The sequence below is a fragment of the Pristiophorus japonicus genome, chromosome 19 (genome assembly GCF_044704955.1).
Source record: "Pristiophorus japonicus isolate sPriJap1 chromosome 19, sPriJap1.hap1, whole genome shotgun sequence".
In the NCBI taxonomy this organism is placed as follows: domain Eukaryota; kingdom Metazoa; phylum Chordata; class Chondrichthyes; family Pristiophoridae; genus Pristiophorus; species Pristiophorus japonicus.
The window spans coordinates 40,924,176-40,943,309 of NC_091995.1; the positions used below are offsets into that span (position 1 = coordinate 40,924,176).

Below are 19,134 nucleotides of genomic sequence, written 5' to 3' on the forward strand. Positions count from 1 at the left end.
GAAGAGCAGGGGAGTTATCCCCGGTGTCCCGGCCAATATTTATCCCTCACTCAACACAACAACAAAAAAAAGATTATCTGGTCATTATCACATTGCTGTTTGTGGGAGTTTGCTTGTGCGCAAATTGGCTGCCGTGTTTCCCGCATTACAACAGTGACGACACTCCAAAAAATGTATTTAATTGGCTGTACAGCGCTTTGAGATGTCCGGTGGTCGTGAAAGGCGCTATATAAATGCAAGTCTTTAATTTCATTTTTGGGTGCATGATCCCTTTAACGACTTGCGCGGACCATTCAAAATTTTGCATGTGTGCAAAATCTCCCTTTCAAAAGCCAGTAAGCGATGTGTGCAGGGCCTCCAGACAGCTGCGCGGCTGTGCAGCTTAGCAGGAACATCATTAGTGGACCAGGAGCCAATGTAAGTCAACAAGTGCAGGCGTGATGGGTGAACGGGACTTGCTGTGTGTTAGGGCATGTGCAGCAGAGTTTTGGATGAGCTCAGGTTCATTGAGGGCGGAAGATGGGAGGTTGGCCAGGAGAACACTGGAACAGTCGAGTCCGGCAAATAACACATAAATATCGTGCTATGCATGTTGTCGGACCAACACAGAATATGCTCTCGTTCTTTAAATTTCATTTATTTGTTGCCCATTCCAAGTTGCCCTTGAGAGGGAGGTTGTGAGCTGCCTTATTGAACCATTGCGGTCTGGGAGGGGAGGAGAGGGGAGGGAGAGTGTGGTGCAGGTGTAAAGGGGGTCGGAGCGGAAGAATGTGATCCAGGCCTAACAGAGGGAGGGAGAACGTGCTCTATCTTCCCATCTGGATCATGTACTTGCTCTCATCCCCCCCAACCCCCCCACCCTCCTTTAGACCAGGATCACATTCTTCCCCCCTCCCCACTGTTCTCACTGTGCTCCCCCCAACAAGTTCCTGACCTTCTCTCTCCGAGTTACTGACCTCCCCGCTACAGAACTCCTGCCCTTCTCCTGCACCCCCCCCACCCCCCGAGTTCCCGACCTCCACTCCCCCCGAGCTCCTGACCTCAATCCCCCCCGAGCTACTGACGTCCCCCTACAGAATTCCTGCTCTTCTCGCCCCGCCCGCCCCCCCCATCGATCCTCTCCACCGCCCCTTTGATGACCTCTCCTCCATCCCGTCCGATACCCTGACCATCTCCGCACGGAGCCGAGGAAAGTGTGTTGGTGCCGGCCACACCGTTTGCCGCTGCACAGGTGCAGAGGGGGCCAGAACACCGTGAAAATAATCACGGTGATGCAGGAAACGTACTGACAATTCCCAAGCTCCGACAACAGCTATATGATAATGACCTGTTTTAGTGATGTTGATTGAGGGATAAGAATTGACCTGGACGCCAGGGAGAGCTCCCATGCTGTTCTTCGTAATAGTGCCATGGAATCATTTACTGGGCCGCAGTTTAACATCCCATCTTAAAGATGGCATCTCTGGCAGTGCCGCGCTCCCTCGGTACTGCATCGCGACTGTCGGCCTGCAACTTTGTGCTCAAGTCACTGGAACGGGACTTTAAGCGATAACCGTTTGATTCAGAGGCACAAGACACTGCGCGACATCAGACACTTAAAGCAGTTAATGGAGAATTCTCAGATGTTTCGAAACAGTTAAAGCAGAAAACAAAAGTGAACATTTGGAAACAATAGGAACGAATATGTAAACATAAATCATCATCAGTTCCGAGCTCCTCCCCTTTCCCAGATCAAGTCACACACTATCTCAACATGGTCACAGAGCAGGATACATCACAGAAGGAGGCCATTCGGCCCATCGCGCCTCTTTGAAAGAGCTGTCCAATTAGTTCCACTCTCCCGCTCTTTTCCTGCAGCCATTGAAATGTTCTCCCCTTTAAGTGCTTATCCAATTCCCTTTTGAAAGTCACTATTGAATCTCTTTCCACCACCTTTATGGCAGTGCATTCCAGATCACAATAAATCGTGTTATTAAAAAAAAAAATCTCATCTTCTCTCTGGTTCCCTTGCCAGTTACCTGAAATTTTATCTTATTGAAACTTTTAAGATAATGAGGGGGCTCGACTAAGTGGATGCAGAGAAGATATTTCCACTCATAGGGGAGACTAGAACTAGAGGACATGATCTTAAGAATAAGGGGTCGCCCATTTAAAACTGAGATGAGGAGAAATTTCTTCTCTCAGAGGGTTGTAAACCTGTGGAATTCTCTGCCCCAGAGAGTTGTGGAGGCTGGGTCATTGAATATATTTAAGGTGGAGTTTGACAGATTTTTGAGCAATAAGGGAGTCAAGGGTGATGGGGAGTGGGCAGGGAAGTGGAGCTGAGTCCATGATCAGATCAGCCATGATCTTATTGAATGGCGGAGCAGGTTGAGGGGCCAGGTGGCCTACTCCTGCTCCTATTTCTTATGTTCTTATCTGTGTGCTCTGGTCACCGGCCCTCCTGCCAGTGGAAACAATTTATCTTTATTTACCCTCTCAACACCATTCATGATTTTGAACACCTCAATCAAATCTCCATTTAACCTGCTTTGCTCTAAGGAGAACAATCCCATTTTCATTAGTCTCGTATCACTGTTCTTTCCTCATTGCTGTGCTATAATTCTGTAAATTCCCACATAACGCCATGGTTTCTGGGGATGGTGGGAGATGGCAGGGGCTGGTGTGGATCGGGGTTCATACAAGCATTGGTGATCCAACAACCTCCCGGGGCATCAAGGAAAGCAAAGGGAGAGCATGAAAGAATGTTGGCAAGTAAAATCAGGGAAAACCCAAAGATGTTTTATAAATCCATTAAGAGTAAGACGATAACTAGAGAAAAAGTAAGGCCTATTAGAGACCATAAAGGAAATCTGTGTGTGGAGGCGGAAGATGTGGGTAGGATTCTTAATGAATAATTTGCATCTGTTTCCACAAAAGAGAAGGGCGATACAGACATTGCAATGAGGGAGGAGATGTGTGAAATATTAGATGGGATAAACAGTGAGAGAGGAAGTATTAAGGGGCTCAGCAGCTTTGAAAGTGGATAAATCCCCAGGCCTGGATGAAATGTATCCCAGGCTGTTAAGAGAAGCAAAAGAGAAAATAGCAGAGGCTCTGACCATCATTTTCCAGTACTCTCTGGCTACAGATGTGGTGCCGGAGGACTACTAATGTTGTACGTTTGTTTAAAAAGGGAGAAAGGGATAGTCTGAGTAATTACAGGCCACTCAGCCTAACCTCAATGGTGGGAAAATTATTGGAAAAAATCCTGAAGGACAGGATAAATCTTCATTTGGAAAGACATGGATTAATCAAGGACAGTCAGCATGGATTTTTCAAGGGAAGGTCGCGTCTGACTAATTTGATTGAATTTTTCGAGGAGGTAACCAGGAGGGTGGATGAGGGCAGTGCATATGATATAGTGTATATGGATTTTAACATTGCTTTTGATAAGGTCCCACATGGCAGACTGGTCACGAAAGTAAAAGCCCATGGGATTCAGAACAAAGTGGCAAGTTGGATCAAAAATTGGCCCAGAGGCAGGAAGCAAAGGGTAATGGTTGATGGACGTTTTTGTGACTGGACGGCTGTTTCCAGTGAGGTTCCACAGGGCTCAGTACTAGGTACCTTGCTTTTTGTAGTATATATCAATGATCTAGACTTGAATGTTGGGGTTATGATTAAGAAGTTTGCAGATTACACTAAAATAGGCTGTGTGGTTGATAATGAAGAAGAATTTGCGGATTGCAGGAAGATATTAATGTACTGGTCATGTCAGTGGAACAGTGGCAAATGGAATTCAATCTGGATAAGTGTAAGGTAATGCATTTGAGGAGGTCTAACCAGGCAAGGGAATACACATTAAATGGTATCACACTGAAAAGTGTAGAGGAGCAAAAGGACCTTGGAGTGCAGGTCCACAGGTCCCTGAAGGTAGCAGGCCAGGTAGATAAGGTGGTTAAGAAGGCATATGGAATACTTACCTTTATTAGTCGAGGCAGAGAATACAAGAGCAAGGAGGTTATGCTTGCACTGTATAAAAGACTGGTTAGGCCACAGCTGGAGTACTGTGTGCAGTTCTGGTCACCACGTAACAGGAAAGATGTGATTGCACTGGAAAGGGTGCAGAGGAAATTTACAAGAATGTTGCCTGGACTGGAGAATTTTTCTATCCAGAAAGATTGGAGATGCTGGGTCTGTTTTCTTTGGAACAGAGGAGGCTGAGGGGAGGCCTGATTGAGGTGTATATAATTATGAGGGATCTGTTTCCCTTGGCAGAGGGGTCAATAACTAGGGGGCATAGAATTAAAGTAATTGGGGGGAGGTTTAGGGGAGATATGAGGGGAATTTCTTTACCCAGAGGGTGGTGGGGGTCTGGAACTCACTACCTGAAAGGGTGGTAGAGGCAGAAACCCTCACCACATTTAAAAAATACTTGGATGCGCACTTGAAGTGCCATAACCTACTGGACTACGAACCAAGTGTTGGAAAGTGGGATTAGGCTGGATAGCTCTTAGTCGGCCGGCGCGGACACAATGGGCTGAAATGGCCTCCTTCTGTAAATTTCCATGATTCTATGAAACAATGTGCCCTGGCCAGGATCGGCCATATCTAAAAAATCAAACTTAATGAGCAACTCTGGGAGCGGAGAAACTGGGTCCCACAAAGACCTGTTGGGATCGCAGCCCGATGGAGGAAAGGTGGGGACACAACTCACTCGCTCAGGTCAGCATGGCGGCCAAACGTAAGGAGAGTTCTTACTTACTTGGGTTATAGAAATCATAAAGGGTGGCGGTGGCCGGCTGCACTAAGCCCATTGCAACAACCTGTTTTGTGGTAAACACGACACATTCTTTCTGCACATGGACCTGAAGAACAGAAACAAAAATATAGCAAACACCGGGCAATAAAAGACACTGGCTTGGAGTTTCCGCTTGGTTGCGTTGTTTTTTCCTACGCAATGCCCCCGATATCGACGCAGAAGATCGCGGACTTTTAAGTGCAAATGGCACTCAATGCAATGGGAGTTTCTGCAATCCTTTGCACTAGATGCAAAAACATCATGCTCACAAAACTGGCCCCGATGAATTATTCACCATGGTACATTTCCGTTAATTGCGTCTGTTTGCAGGCCTTCGAGGAAGCCCTTAAACTAAAGCTGGATCTATTGGGCGCAAGGGCCCTAATACTTGCAAATCCACCGGGCGGACAGATGTACCAACGTTGGAGTCCTCGATCAGGCCAACATCCCCAGCATCGAAGCACTGACCACACTCGACCAGTTCCGTTGGGCGGGCCACATTGTTCGCATGCCTGACACAAGACTCCCAAAGCAAGCGCTCTACTCGGAACTCCTACACGGCAAGCGAGCCCCAGCTGGGCAAGGGAAACATTTCAAGGATACCTTCAAAACCTCCTTGATAAAATGAAACATCCCCACCGACACCTGGGAGTCCCTGGCCAAAGACTGCCCTAAATAGAGGATGAGCATCAGGGAAGGCGATGAGCAACTCGAGTCTCGTTGCCGAGAGCATGCAGCAAACCAGACTCCTCACCCACCCTTTCCTCCAACCACTGTCTGTCCCACCTGTGACAGAGACTGTAATTCCTGTATTGGACAGTTCAGTCACTTGAGCACTCACTTTTAGAGTGGAAGCAAGTCTTCCTCGATTCCGAGTGACTGCCTATGTTGATGACTTGCATTTAGATAGGTTTGTATGATTTTATTTTAATTTACTAAGGAACTAATTAGTGTACCCCAATCTAAAAAGGAAGTTGTTTTCTATAGATTTAAAAGTAATTTAAAATGTTGTTACTCACAGGTGGTGGATTGACACTGAGTGATTATAATATGATTATTTTTTGGTGATAAACCCATTTCCAGCTGTATGAATCAAACTGCACCATGTTACCACTTTTAAATATATCAAGGAATATTTAAAGCATTTTTAAAATTTAAATTACATTTGAAAACGTGGCCCGATTGCGCTGTTTAATGGCTGATTTCGCGTTCACCGAAAGGCAAATGAGTTTGAACGCAAACTCGGGGAAAACAATAACATTTTTCAAAACAGGCGCACAGCAAACTTTCAGCTGTAAAATTAATATATAATTAATTTCCATGGCAGATTAAAAAGATTACTAAACTGGAGATAATTTTTTCCCACTAAGATTTACTGGGAAAGACTTAGTGCACGTGGGACGCGAACGATATTGCAATCGGGCGTGGCGCTGGTAACGACTCCCGCTAAATTCGGTGGGAGTTTAGCGGCAGCGGTAACTTGTAGCAACCCTCTCCGCGGCTCCGGCGATGCTGATGTCATCACCGTGCGCAGCACTAAATTGGGTTCCGCCCCCTGAAGTTGCACCGGGCGATGACAGCGACAGCTTCAGGGGATGTGTACAGTGTCATTTATTCAACCAGCATTGTAACCCATGTATAATCTGACCTAAGTTGTACACTGTGAGAACAATGACCACTAGGTGGGAGACACTCCTAACCTGGACCTTCAGGTATAAAAGGGGAAGCTCCACCCACCTTCATCACTCGAGTGCTCAGAAATAAAGGACAGGTCACAGACTGACCTCTCAAGCATGGGCCTCGTGTACATTTATACTGTGTAGTAAGGACGTAGCACAGGGTGGCCGGCCGCTAGCAAGGTGAAAGTTAAAGGGGAGGTGGCCGGCTGTGCATTGGATGCGGGGTCAGTGCCGTGATGGCTGAGCCCGGCACTTTGCTGGAGTGCCGGTCTGTTGGCGCGGCTCCCCCGCTCCCTGGTCCAGGTAGGAGCCTTTTTGTCCTGCTGAGTTTGCAGCTTGGGCCCCTCCCTTTAATTCCGGGAAGAGCCCCTCCTTGGCGACCCAGTGCGTAATGCTGCTGAGCCGTGCGCCCTGCTCCTGAGGCGTCTGCCCCGCTATCGCCCCAGAAATGAAGTGGAGCGCTTGATTTAACGCTCCTCTTCCTTTCAGGCACGGTAACCCCAATTTCTCGCAGGAGACAAGACTTCTGAGCCTGCCGCAAAGTCTCACGCCTCGCCAGTGTTACCACCCACAAACGGGGCGCACCAGAATTTATGTCCCTTAATGTGGCAGTAAAAATCTTGACTAAGTCAGGGTAATGAAAAAAATGTTGCATTTATAACAGAACAACATGTCAAGGCCTTGGAGAGGATGCAGAGGCAATTTACTAGAACGCTGTTGCAAATGAGGGACTTCAGTTACATGGAGAGACTGGCGAATCTGGTATTGCTCTCTTTCGAGCAGCGAAGGAAGGCTAAGGGGAGATTTGAAAATTAAAAGGGGAGTTTGATGGTAAATAGAGAGATACTGTTTCCAGTGGCGGGAGGTTCGCGAACCAAAGGACACAGATTTAATGCAATTGGTACAAGAATCAGAAGGGAGATGAGGAAATTTTTATTTACACAGCGAGTTGTTATGATCAGGAATGCACTGCCTGATAGGGCGGTGGAAGCAGATTCAATACTAAATTTTATAAGGGAATTGGATAAATACTAAAAAAGGGAAAAATTGAAAGGCTGTGGGAAAAGAGCAGGAAAGTGGGATTCAATGAAATACCAGGGGGTAGAAATTCATATTGGCATATCTGATTGTAGTATTATTGTAATTGCAAAAGCGACATAATGTTACAAGTGAACATAGTTAATATCTGTATCTCAAACTATTTCTCACTTTGTTTCTTTTATCAATTATGAACACCAGTATCACTTTCATTCACAAACTCATCAATACCTTGTCCAGATACAGTAACACCCTTCCGTCTTTGAAATCATAGTGATCGATATATTGATCAACTCCATTTTTCAACTGAAAAGCAATCAGAACAGTTCCTTAGGGGTTTTTCTCTGTATAACAACAAATGGACATTTTACAGCACGAAATTCGAACTGATGCTTTGTACAGAATGAGCAAGGCACAGGACTGCAACCGATCATGTTGATTGATTTAAAGGTTCAACTCAGCTTGAGATTTAACAAGTTGCATTTAAACCACGGGCCAAATTATCCGGGTTGAATTTCCGTGCGATTCTCCTAATCCTCTGTCACAGCTTCGGCAGTAGATCGGCACAAACTCCGAATAAACCCGTCCTTTAGGGAGATGATTGGGAGCCCCCATCCCAATCCCCCTTCCCTCCCCTCCTGCCTCCCCCTTCCAATCCACTCCCCTCCCTTCACTTCCCCTCTGCCTACCCTCCCCTCCACTCTTCCTCCCCTTCCATCTTCTCCCCTCCTCCATCACCCTCCCCGTCTTCTCTCCCCTTTCCCCACTCACCCCCTCCCCTCCCCTCTCCCCACCCCACTCCTCCCTCCCCATCCCTCACACCATGACCTAATCCTCCCCTTGTCCTTCCTCCCCTTTCCTCCCTGCACTCCCCTCCCCATGGCTTTCCCTCCCCATGCACGGCCCCTCCTCCACGCACTCCCCCTCCCCATGCCCTCATCTTCTGCTTTTCTCCCCCTCCCCCCCCACTCCTCCTTCCCTTCCCTCCCTCCTCTTCCCCCCTTCCTCTCCCCTCGTGCCCTCCTCTCCCTGTCCCTCTCACCCTTCTCTCCATCCCCTTGTGGAAATTGTAAAGCTTTGAAGCTTCTGTGAAACTCACTAGAGAAAATTTGAAATACTTCATAGATTGATGAGACTGGCCCTATATTCTCTAGAGTTTAGAAGAATGAGAGGAGATCTCATTGAAACATATAACATTCTGACGGGGCTTAGCAGGGTGGATGCAGGGAGGATGTTTCCCCTGGCTGGGGAGTCTAGACCCAGGGGTCACAGTCTCAGAACAAGAGGTTGGCCATTTAGGACTGAGATGAGGAGAAAGTTCTTCTCTCAGAGGATGGTGAAACTTTGGAATTCTCTACCCCAGAAGGCTGTGGAGGCTCAGTCATTTATATTCAAGACAGAGATCGATAGATTTATTGATATTAAGGGAATAAGGGGATATGGGGACAGTGCAGGAAAGTGGAGTTGAGGTAGAAGATCAGCCATGATCTTATTGAATGGCGGAGCTGGCTCGAGGGGCCGAAAGGCCAACTCCTGCTCCTATTTCTTATGTTCAAATGTCAAAGCTCATTAAAATGCATCCAATCACATCCTTATTCTGCAATAATCTAGCCAGAATCACTGACGGACTAGGCTCCTGTTCTCTGCTCACCAGCACAGGGAACAGAAGGTTCACTATCTCTCCTCAATTAGCATTGATGTGCCACAGCTTTGGTCAGTCTCTACAAGTTGTCTAATGAATGGCTACAAACTGTTGACATGAAGTCAAGGGAGATGAAAATGGGAAGACATGATTAATGGGTGGTGTACATATAATGGGCGGGGTGTGTAACGGGCGGGGTGTGTAACGGGCGGGGTGCGTCATGGGCGTGGTGCGTAACGGGCGTGGTGTACAACGGGGGCGGGGTGTACAACGGGGGCGGGGTGTACAACGGGGGGGGTGCGTAACTGGCGTGGTGCGTAACGGGCGTGGTGCGTAACGGGCGGGGTGCACAACGGGCGGGGTGCACAACGGGCGGGGTGCGTAACGGGCGGGGTGCGTAACGGGCGGGGTGCGTAACGGGCGGGGTGCACAACGGGCGGGGTGTACAACGGGCGGGGTGCGTAACTGGCGTGGTGCGTAACTGGCGTGGTGCGTAACGGGCGGGGTGCACAACGGGCGGGGTGCACAACGGGCGGGGTGCGTAACGGGCGGGGTGCGTAACGGGCGTGGTGCGTAACGGGCGGGGTGCACAACGGGCGGGGTGCACAACGGGCGGGGTGCACAACGGGCGGGGTGCACAACGGGCGGGGTGTACAACGGGCGGGGTGCGTAACGGGCGGGGTGTACAACGGGCGGGGTGCGTAACGGGCGGGGTGTACAACGGGCGGGGTGCACAACGGGCGGGGTGCACAACGGGCGGGGTGTACAACAGGGGATGGGGAGTGTATACATCATAGACAGTCCCTCGAAACAAGGATGACTTGCTTCCACGCCAAAAAGGGATGATAACCCAGTGTTTCAATGAAGGACCTAATATTCCAGATCCTGAGCGCTGCTGCACGGGCCTAGTGCACAGACATATCACAGTGTGGGCTGGCCCATGCTGCCCCTGGGCCCTCGCCTCTTGTATAAAGGGCGGGGTGTATAACGGGCGGGGGTGTATAACGGGCGGGTTGCGTAACGGGCGGGTTGCGTAACGGGCAGGTTGCGTAACGGGCAGGGTGGGTAACGGGCAGGGTGGGTAACGGGCAGGGTGGGTAACGGGCAGGGTGGGTAACGGGCAGGGTTGTGTAATGGGCGGGTTGTATAACGGGCAGGAAATCGGGCGGGGTGTGTAACGGGCAGGGTGTGTAACGGGCGGGGTGTGTAACGGGCGGGGTGTGTAACGGGCGGGGTGTGTAACGGGCGGGGTGTGTAACGGGCGGGGTGTGTAACGGGCGGGGTGTGTAACGGGCGGGGTGTGTAACGGGCGGGGTGTGTAACGGGCGGGGTGCGTATAGGGCAGTGTGTATAACGGGCGGGGTGAGTAATGGTCGGTGTGTATAACGTGCGCATCTGTAAAGGATGTGTGTATTTCTAGACCTCTGTATCCCTGTACTGTCCTGTCCACGGCATTGATCTGAATCAACCTACAAACAAAAGCAATGCAAGAATTTCTCCTATTGGTGAATTGTTTGTACCTGATCGAGTTGCACCGTCTCAGGCACCAAGCCACTGAGCAGTGAGATGTCGACAATGGCCATTCCAGACTGGTTCTGACCCTTCTCGCCTTCATCATCTCGCCTGCAGCAGCAACATTCGAAAAGGTTAATAACTCGAGGACTTACACTGCTATCGAAGGTTATCTGCCCAAAGCTTACTGTTAACAAGCACTGCAGAGGCCAGAGTGAAATTCTGCTGAAATTACACCGCATCGGATGTGAAGGGGCATTATTGCAATTTGTTGTTTGTACATTAAACACTGTTGAATCCATTTCCTTTGCCATTCGCACTATGTGGCAGATGTGCTGGAGTATGTCTTTAGGATGATTGCATAGGATTACATCGGATATACGGCACAGAAACAGGCCATTCATCCCAACCAGTCCATGCCGGCATTTATCCTCCACTCGAGATCCCTATCATCCTTCGTCAGGCAACTCGATCAGCATAACCCTCTATTCCCTTCTCCCTCAAATGCTGGTCAAACTTCCCCTCAGTGCATCTGTACTGTCCGCTTCAACCACTCCCCGAGGGAGCGAGCTCCACATTCTCACCACTCTCTGGGTAAAGAGGATTCTCCTGAATTCCCTGTGGGATTTCTTGATGATTATCTTATATACCCAACAGGAAAGGGTGAACAGGTTGGAACTGTTTTCTCTTGAAATCTGACCGAGGCCTTTGAAATTATGAAAGGTTTTACTCGACTAGCGTATAATGGTGGCCTCGAGGTTTGCTCTCCCCCTCAAGTGGAAACACTCTGGGGGAGAAATTTGGCTGGAAGCGCCCCTGCCGAGGGTCAGAATATGGGTGCTGAAGGGTTTGTAGCCACGAGCGCCGACATTCGCGCCGTTCGACAAATTCGGTGTGCCGGTACCGAGGAGTATCGCCCAGGAGGGTGTGCCGGTGTGTAACGCCCCCGGTATCGACACGGCCGCAACATTCGGTTTGTGCTGCACCCGCAGCGCCCCCTAGTGACCCCGCCAGAGAAAGCTGGGGTGCAGAGCTGTCCCGGGGAGCTAAGGGAAGGAACGACTGCATCAGGTAAGTGTTGAGAGAGAGATTTCTTTGCGATTTAATTTATTTGTGGTGAGCGATGTATCAGGAATGTTTTAATGTGTTTTTGTTCCAATTTTGTTTTGCAGCGAGGCCTCTCTTCGGGCGCAACGTAGTACGTCTTTAGTGCGGGATATTCAGTTACGCACCCGGCCTAGCGCCACAAGAGAAGTGTGGAACGTTTCCCTCAGCGCTCTGCCCCAGTCTCAGGGCGCAGAAAGTGAATTTTGCTGTTCCCGTCGCTGAAACTTCTCCGGTGCTAAATTTAGTGTCCGCCCAACACTAACGCCTGAGGAACCCTCCAACCAGATTGCTAGCGCTCTCTCTCTCTCTCTCTCTCTCTCTCTCTCTTCGTCGACTCAATAGATGTCGCAGGGAGGACGAAATCTCAATCTGCTCGCAGCCCGAAAGTAATGGAGGGTGCAAAGTGCATGGGATGGAGAGTGTATAAAACATCGAGAGAAGACAGATGGGTTAACAGAATGGGCAGATAGATGGCCATCAACTTAATGTGGGTAAATGTGAATCTTGGAGCGATAAGCAGGCAGCAGGAATATGGAACAACGCTGATAGATCTGGAGGGACACAGAAACCTGAGAACCCAGAGAGACGAGTCCATGAAAGGACCTCCACAAGTAGATAATAATCTAGTCAAAAACACAATTGTATTTTTGGCTTTTGTAACTAGGGAGATTGGGTACAAGGGTAAACAAGCAGCGGTCAATTTTAACAAGACATTCTTACTAATTCAGTTCGGTTACTGGGCATAGTTTTAAAGTGCCACATTATAGAAAGACCAATGTGACAGCGATAGGGAACAGGATTAACTGGGATTATACAATGATAACAAGCTATAACTAGCAGGAGCCATTTCAGATATTGCAATGATTTTCACTGGGGAGAAGATGAAGTGAGGATTTGATATGTTTGGAAAAATGATACAGGTTTTCATATGGGGTGAAATTGATCTTCGTCAGCAGCGAGAAATGGACTTGTAGCCAATGGGCAGCCTGTTTCACATTCTGCCCGATCAAAGGACTGCCCATCGCGCCCGTTTTGCTTCCACCATCCCAGACTGATGTCGAAACCCATTCTGAATAATTCAGCAAATCCAGTTTGTTGGTGTTTTGCTCGTTGTCTAACTAACAGGAAGAACTCATTTCCTCTGGTGGGGATATGGTCACCGGGTGGACTGAACATTCCTCTGGCTGATATTTTAAAGTAAAAAGAAAGGAAAGACTTGCATTTATAGAGCGCCTTTCACAACCACCGGATGTCCCAAAGTGCTTCACACCCAATGAAGTACTTTTGGAATGTGGTCACTGTTGTAATGTGGGAAACGTGGCAGCCAATGTGTGCACAGCAAGCTCCCACAAACAGCAATGACATAATGGCCCAGATCATCTGTTTTAGTTATGTTTATTGAGATAAATATTGGTCAGAAACCGGGGATAACTCCCCTGCTCTTCTTCGAGATAGTGCCATGGGATCTTTTACGTCCACCTGAGAGAGCAGGTTTAACATCTCATCCGAAAGACGGCAACTCTGACAGTGCAGCACTCCCTCTGCACTGCCCTGGAGTGTCAGTCTGGATTACATGCTCAAGTCTCTGGAGTGGGACTTGAACCCACAACCTTCTGACTCAGAGGCAAGAGAGTGCTACCCACTGAGACACTGGCTGACACCATATTTCAATTGGATTCAGGATTTGTGTCAAGCATCGAATGAAGCATATTTTAACGTGAGATGGATTGAGTGGTCGCTGCAGGCTAGGTTCACTCATACTCACCACGAACAGACTTCATAGTAAATGGTCTGGCGATCAGCAGGATCTGGAACTTCCCTTTTCCTTCGGGACCGAAGATCATACCAATCTATGGAGCCAAAAGGCTCATCGGCTGGAAGTGACTGCTCGTCACCCTCAGTGTAGTCATACAGTTCTGTGAGATAAAAGGGGACAGGCACTTCATTCCTGTTCAGTGTACAATGTTAGTGGCTGCAGGAGCATTGGGGCCACATGGTCCATGCACAGAAACCTTTGAAGCAGGCAGGACAAGTTGAGAAGACTGCTAAAAAATCATTCTGGATCCTGGGCAAGGAAATTATACTAAACCTTTATAAGTCGCTGGGTTAGACCCCAGCTGGAGTATTGTGGGCAATTCTGGGCACCACACTTTAGGAAGGATGTTAAGGCCTTTAAGAGAATTACTAGGAGGTTTACTAGGATGGTACCAGGGATTAGGGACTTGGAGAGATTAAAAAGAAGCTGTGATGTTTCCCCTGGCTGGGGAGTCTAGAATCAGGGGTCACAGTCTCAGAATAAGGGGTCGGCCAGTTAGGACTGAGATGAGGAGAAATGTCTTCACTCAGAGGGTGGTGAATCTTTGGAATTCTCTACCCCAGAGGGCCGTGGAAGCTCAGTCATTGAGTATATTCAAGACAGAGATCCGATAGATTTTTGGATATTAAGGGAATCAAGGGATTATTGCGATCTGGAATGTGGAGTTGAGGTAGAAGATCAGCCATGATCTAATTGAATGGCGGAGCAGGCTCGAGGAGCCAAATGGCCAACTCCTGCTCCTATTTATTAAGTTCTTATTAGAGTTTGGAGCAGAATCTCCTTCAAGGGGAGATTTGATAGAGGTATTCAAAATCATGAATGTCCTTATTTACGCCTTTAAAACCAAACTGTTTCCAGTGGCAGAAGGGTCGGCAAACAGAGGACACAGATTTAAGGTGATTTGCCAAAGAACCAGAGGGGAGGTGAGCAGAATTTTTTTTTAATGCAGCGAGTTGTTGTGATCTGGAACGCACTGCCTGAAAGGTGGGTGTAAGCAGATTTAACAGTAACTTTATCAAGGGAATTGGATAGATACGTGAGGGAGAACATTTTACAGAGCAGGGGTGTGGGAATAATTGGATTACTCTGAGAGAACCAGCACAAACACGATGGGCCAAATGGCTTCCATCTGTGCTGTAAGTTCTATGATTTCATAGAGTGATAAGATGCACTATTCATGTAACAAACTCTAATTACCCTGCAAGAATCACAACTAACAGAATCATTCAATGTTCGATGAATCGAAAATCTAAAAGAACATTCTGTATGATTATTCGCTCAGTGTGAAGTTTGATCATGTTTTTTTCTTCAATAAATTCAGCAGGGCAAATTAGGATATAAACAAGATTATGAGGGGGCTTGACAAGGTGGATGCAGAGAGGATGTTTCCACTGATGGGGCAGACTAGAACTAGAGGGCACAATCTTAGAATAAGGGGCCGTCCATTTAAAACAGAGATGAGGAGAAATTTCTTCTCTCAGAGGGTTGTGACTCTGTGGAATTCGCTGCCTCAGAGAGCTGTGGAAGCTGGGACATTGAATAAATTTAAGACAGAGATAGACAGTTTCTTAACCGATAAGGGAATAAGGGGTTATGGGGAGCAGGCGGGGAAGTGGACTTGAATTCATGATTAGATCAGCCATGATCATATTAAATGGCGGAGCAGGCTCGAGGGATCCTATGGCCTACTCCTGCTCCTTTTTCTTATGTTCTTATGAAACAGCGATTTACTTGTACTTCTTTCAATTTAGTATACTGTATTCGCTGCTCACGATGTGGTGTCCTCTACATTGGGGAGACCGAGAGTAGATTGTGTGACCGCTTTGCGGATCCCCTCCGTTCAGTCCGCAAGTGTGACCCTGAGTTTCCGGTCGCCTGTCACTTTTAATTCTCCACTCCACTCCCACTCTGATCGCTCTGCCTTCGGCCTCCTACACTGTTCCAACAAAGCTCAACACAAGCTCGAGGAACAGCACCTCATCTTTCGTTTAGGCACTTTACCGCCTTCTGGACTCAACATCGAGTTCAACAATTTCAGAGCGTAACCGCTGTCAATCTTTGGCTCCCTCTCCCCTCCACCCTACCCCTCCCCAGAGCCTGTTTCTTTTTTCCCCTTGTCTCCAATGGCAGTTGGTCATTATCCCGCCATTCACACCCTACCTTGACTAATGTTTTTCTAACTCCTGGCATTATCATTTCAATTTGGACCATCATCCCTTTTGTCTCTCTAATCTCTCCTGCCTTCCACCCTATCACAGACCTTCCCTTTTGCTCTTTCTTCCCCTCCCCCTTTCAATGCTTGTTCAGAATCTGGTCTTTCCAAACTCTCCAGTTCTGACGAAGGGTCATCGACCCGAAACGTTAACTCTGCTTCCTCGCCACAGAGGCTGCCTGACCCGCTGAGATTTCCAGCATTTTCTGTTTTTATTCCAGATTCCAGCGTCCGCAGTATTTTGCTTTTGAATATCCGTACCATCGTCATTCCGATCAATAATCCGCCACTTCGGTGATGATGTTCAGCCAACCGTGAGTATCAGGACGCAGAGAGAAAAATGGTCACCCTTCCAACTTTAGAAGTGATTGAAGTCAATGGATCAGAAAATGGTTCGGGGTGGAAAGCAGGGCTAGCAAATCGCTATCTCCCAAGACGGACTCAACCCCCCCCCCCCCCCAATATATTGACTGGAATCCAGCACGGATTGCATTCTACCTGTCCTGTGAAGGTGGCCATTGAACAGCAGTTTCACATTCTCGGCTTTCTCATTCTTAAACTCTTCTGAGGCAATTGATCGAACACCCCCCCCCCCTCCACCCCCTCCACCCCCTCCACCCCGTCAAGATCTGAATTAAATCTGTGGCTCAGTGGGTAGCACTCTCACCTCTGAGTCAGAAGGTTGTGGGCTCAAGGCCCACTCCAGGAATTTAAGCACAAAAAAATCTAGGCTGACACTCACAGTGCAGTCCTGAGGGACGCAGTCTTTCGGATAGGAACATTAAACCGAGGCCCTGTCTGTTCTCTCAGGTGAATGTAAAAGATCCCTTGGCACTATTTCGAAGAAGAACAAAGTTTGGCTGAATGTCTCTTGTGAGACAATAAACATGACACTCAGATACTGTGGGAGCGCTGCACTGTCGGAGGTGCCGCCTTAGGATGAGATGTTAAACCGAGGCCCCCGCCTGCTCTCAGGTGGACCTAAAATATCCCATGCCATTATTTTGAAAAAGAACGGGGGAGTTCTCCTCAGTGTCCTGGCCAATCACTCAATCATCATCACTAAGAAAACAGATTATCTGGTCATTTATCTCATTGCTATTTGTGGGAGCTTGCTGTGCGTAAATTGGCTGCTGTGGTTCCTACAGTGTCAGCTCTGGCTCAGTGGGTAACACACTCGCATTGGGGTCAGTAGGTTGTGGGTTCAAGTCCCACTCCAGGGATTTGAGCACATAAATCTAGGTTGACACTCCAGTGCAGTGCTGAGGGAGTGCGTCACTGTAGGAGGTGCCGTCTTTCGGATGAGACGTTATAACAGACTACCGGATGTCTCAAAACACTTTACAGCCAATGAAGTACTTTTGAAGTGTAGTCACTGTTGTAATGTAGGAAACACAGCAGCCAATTTGTGCACAGCAAGCTCCCACAATCAGCAATGTGATAATGACCAGATAATCTGTTTTTTTGTTCTGTTGATTGAGGGATAAATATTGGCCCAAGGACACTGGGGATAACTCCCCTGCTCTTTTTTGAAATAATGCCATGGGATATTTTACATCCACCTGAAAGAGCAGACAGGGTCTCGGTTTAACGTCTCATCCAAAAGGCGGTACCTCCGACAGTGCAGCGTTCCTTCAACACTGCACTGGAGGGTCAGCCTGGATCTTTTTGTGCTCATGTCCCTAGAGTGGGACTTGAACCCACAATCTTTTGGCTCACTTGCAGAGAGTGCTGCCCACTGAGCCACTAGCTGATACTCCCATGAGGTAATATTGGATCTGTGCAATGCTGAGGATTTAGGGGGAATCCCACACGTGGGACTTTGTAAAGTCCTACACATCTTTCTACAGAAAGGATTTAAAAGTCAGCTTCACCCCTATCCTTTAAGTCGAGAAGTTTCTTATTAATGACAGATAACGATTAAACAAAAACCTGGGCATTGGTACATTTAAGCTTGGTGTGATCCAGATATACATATGGAGCTTATGTCTACATTCAGATCACTCTAGGCTCATGGGCCCCATTCACTTTGTGCAGCGGATGTAGACTTACGTTTAAACTCCACTTTGCCTTTGACTGTGACCGAGAGGTGAACCTTGTTACAGGTAGTTGAGGGCTCCTCCATTACATGGTACATTTTGCGTAACTGAAAGTTTCATAAACAAGTTCCCGTTAAAGACTATAACTCTTAAAGTCACAGCACGATGTGGTACATGGATGTTGATGTCTTCAGATATCAGTAGTGGGATATCAGTAGTAAATCAAACTCAAAATGCTCTGTACCTGCATTCAAACACTTCAGTTTATTCACAAAATAGCGTCAGGTGAAATGTGATGATAAAAACTAACAACTTTAAGGGGATTGTTAATAATAAGCTGTAGGCAAAAAGAAAGATTTGCATTTCTATAGCGCATTTCACCACCTCAGGACGTCCCAAAGCATTTTACAGTCAATAAAGTCTTCTTAAAGTGTAGTCACTGTTGTAATCTTGGAAATATGACAGCCAAGTTAAACACAGCAAGATCCCACATACAGCAATGTGATGAATGACCAGATCGTCTGTTTTTAGTGAGGTTGGTTGAGGGATTACTATTGACCGGGACACCTGGCAGAACTCCCCTAAGTCTTCTTCGAATAGTGGTCCATGGGATCTTTCATGCCCACTTGCTCTGTGTGCTTCAGACACACCCTAATGTCCAGGGACAGCCCGAACCAGCGTTGCTCTTGGCAGGGCTGTACCTCCTCCCTGCTTCGGGGAGATGGAATGCTGCTGTTGGCCGGAATATCCAATCTGATAATACACAACGGGAATTCCCATCCCAAAGACAACACTTGTGATAGTGCAGGACTCCCTCAGTATTGCCCCTCCGACAGTGCAGCTCTCCCTCAGTGCTGCCCCTCCGACAGTGCAACTCTCCCTCAATACTGCCCCTCCAACAGTGCAGTGCTCCCTCAGTACTGCCCGTCCAATAGTGCAGCACTCCCTCAGTACTGCCCCAGCGACAGTGCAGCACTCCCTCAATGCTGCCCCTCCGACAGTGCAGCACTCCCCCAGTACTGCCTCTCCGACAGTGCAGCACTCCCTCAGTACTGCCCCTCTGACAGTGCGGCATTCCCTCAGTACTGCCCCTCCAACGGTGCAGCACTCTGTTGCAAGATTCTGCAAATCCACTGGGAGGATAGATGCACCAACGTCAGTGTTCTTGACCAGGCCAACATCCCCAGGATCGAAGCACTGACCACACTCGACCAGCTCCATTGGGCGGGCCACATTGTCCACATGACCGACACAAGACTACCAAAGCAAGCACTCTACTCGGAACTCCTACACGGCAAGCGAGCCC

The 19,134-nt window shown here is 48.2% G+C and overlaps 1 protein-coding gene across 1 annotated transcript in view; it reads right to left on the minus strand.

The window, feature by feature from the left end:
* The window catches only part of LOC139230187 (complement C4-A-like), a 186,096-nt gene that overhangs the window by 14,829 nt on the left and 152,133 nt on the right, over nucleotides 1-19,134 (minus strand). Inside the window, exons 32-36 of the mRNA XM_070862027.1 lie at nucleotides 17,842-17,935; nucleotides 13,527-13,677; nucleotides 10,663-10,765; nucleotides 7,732-7,806; nucleotides 4,748-4,850 (exon numbers count right to left, since the gene is read on the minus strand). Coding sequence (XP_070718128.1) covers nucleotides 4,748-4,850; nucleotides 7,732-7,806; nucleotides 10,663-10,765; nucleotides 13,527-13,677; nucleotides 17,842-17,935 — 526 coding nt within the window. The remainder of the gene's footprint in view (nucleotides 1-4,747; nucleotides 4,851-7,731; nucleotides 7,807-10,662; nucleotides 10,766-13,526; nucleotides 13,678-17,841; nucleotides 17,936-19,134) is intronic.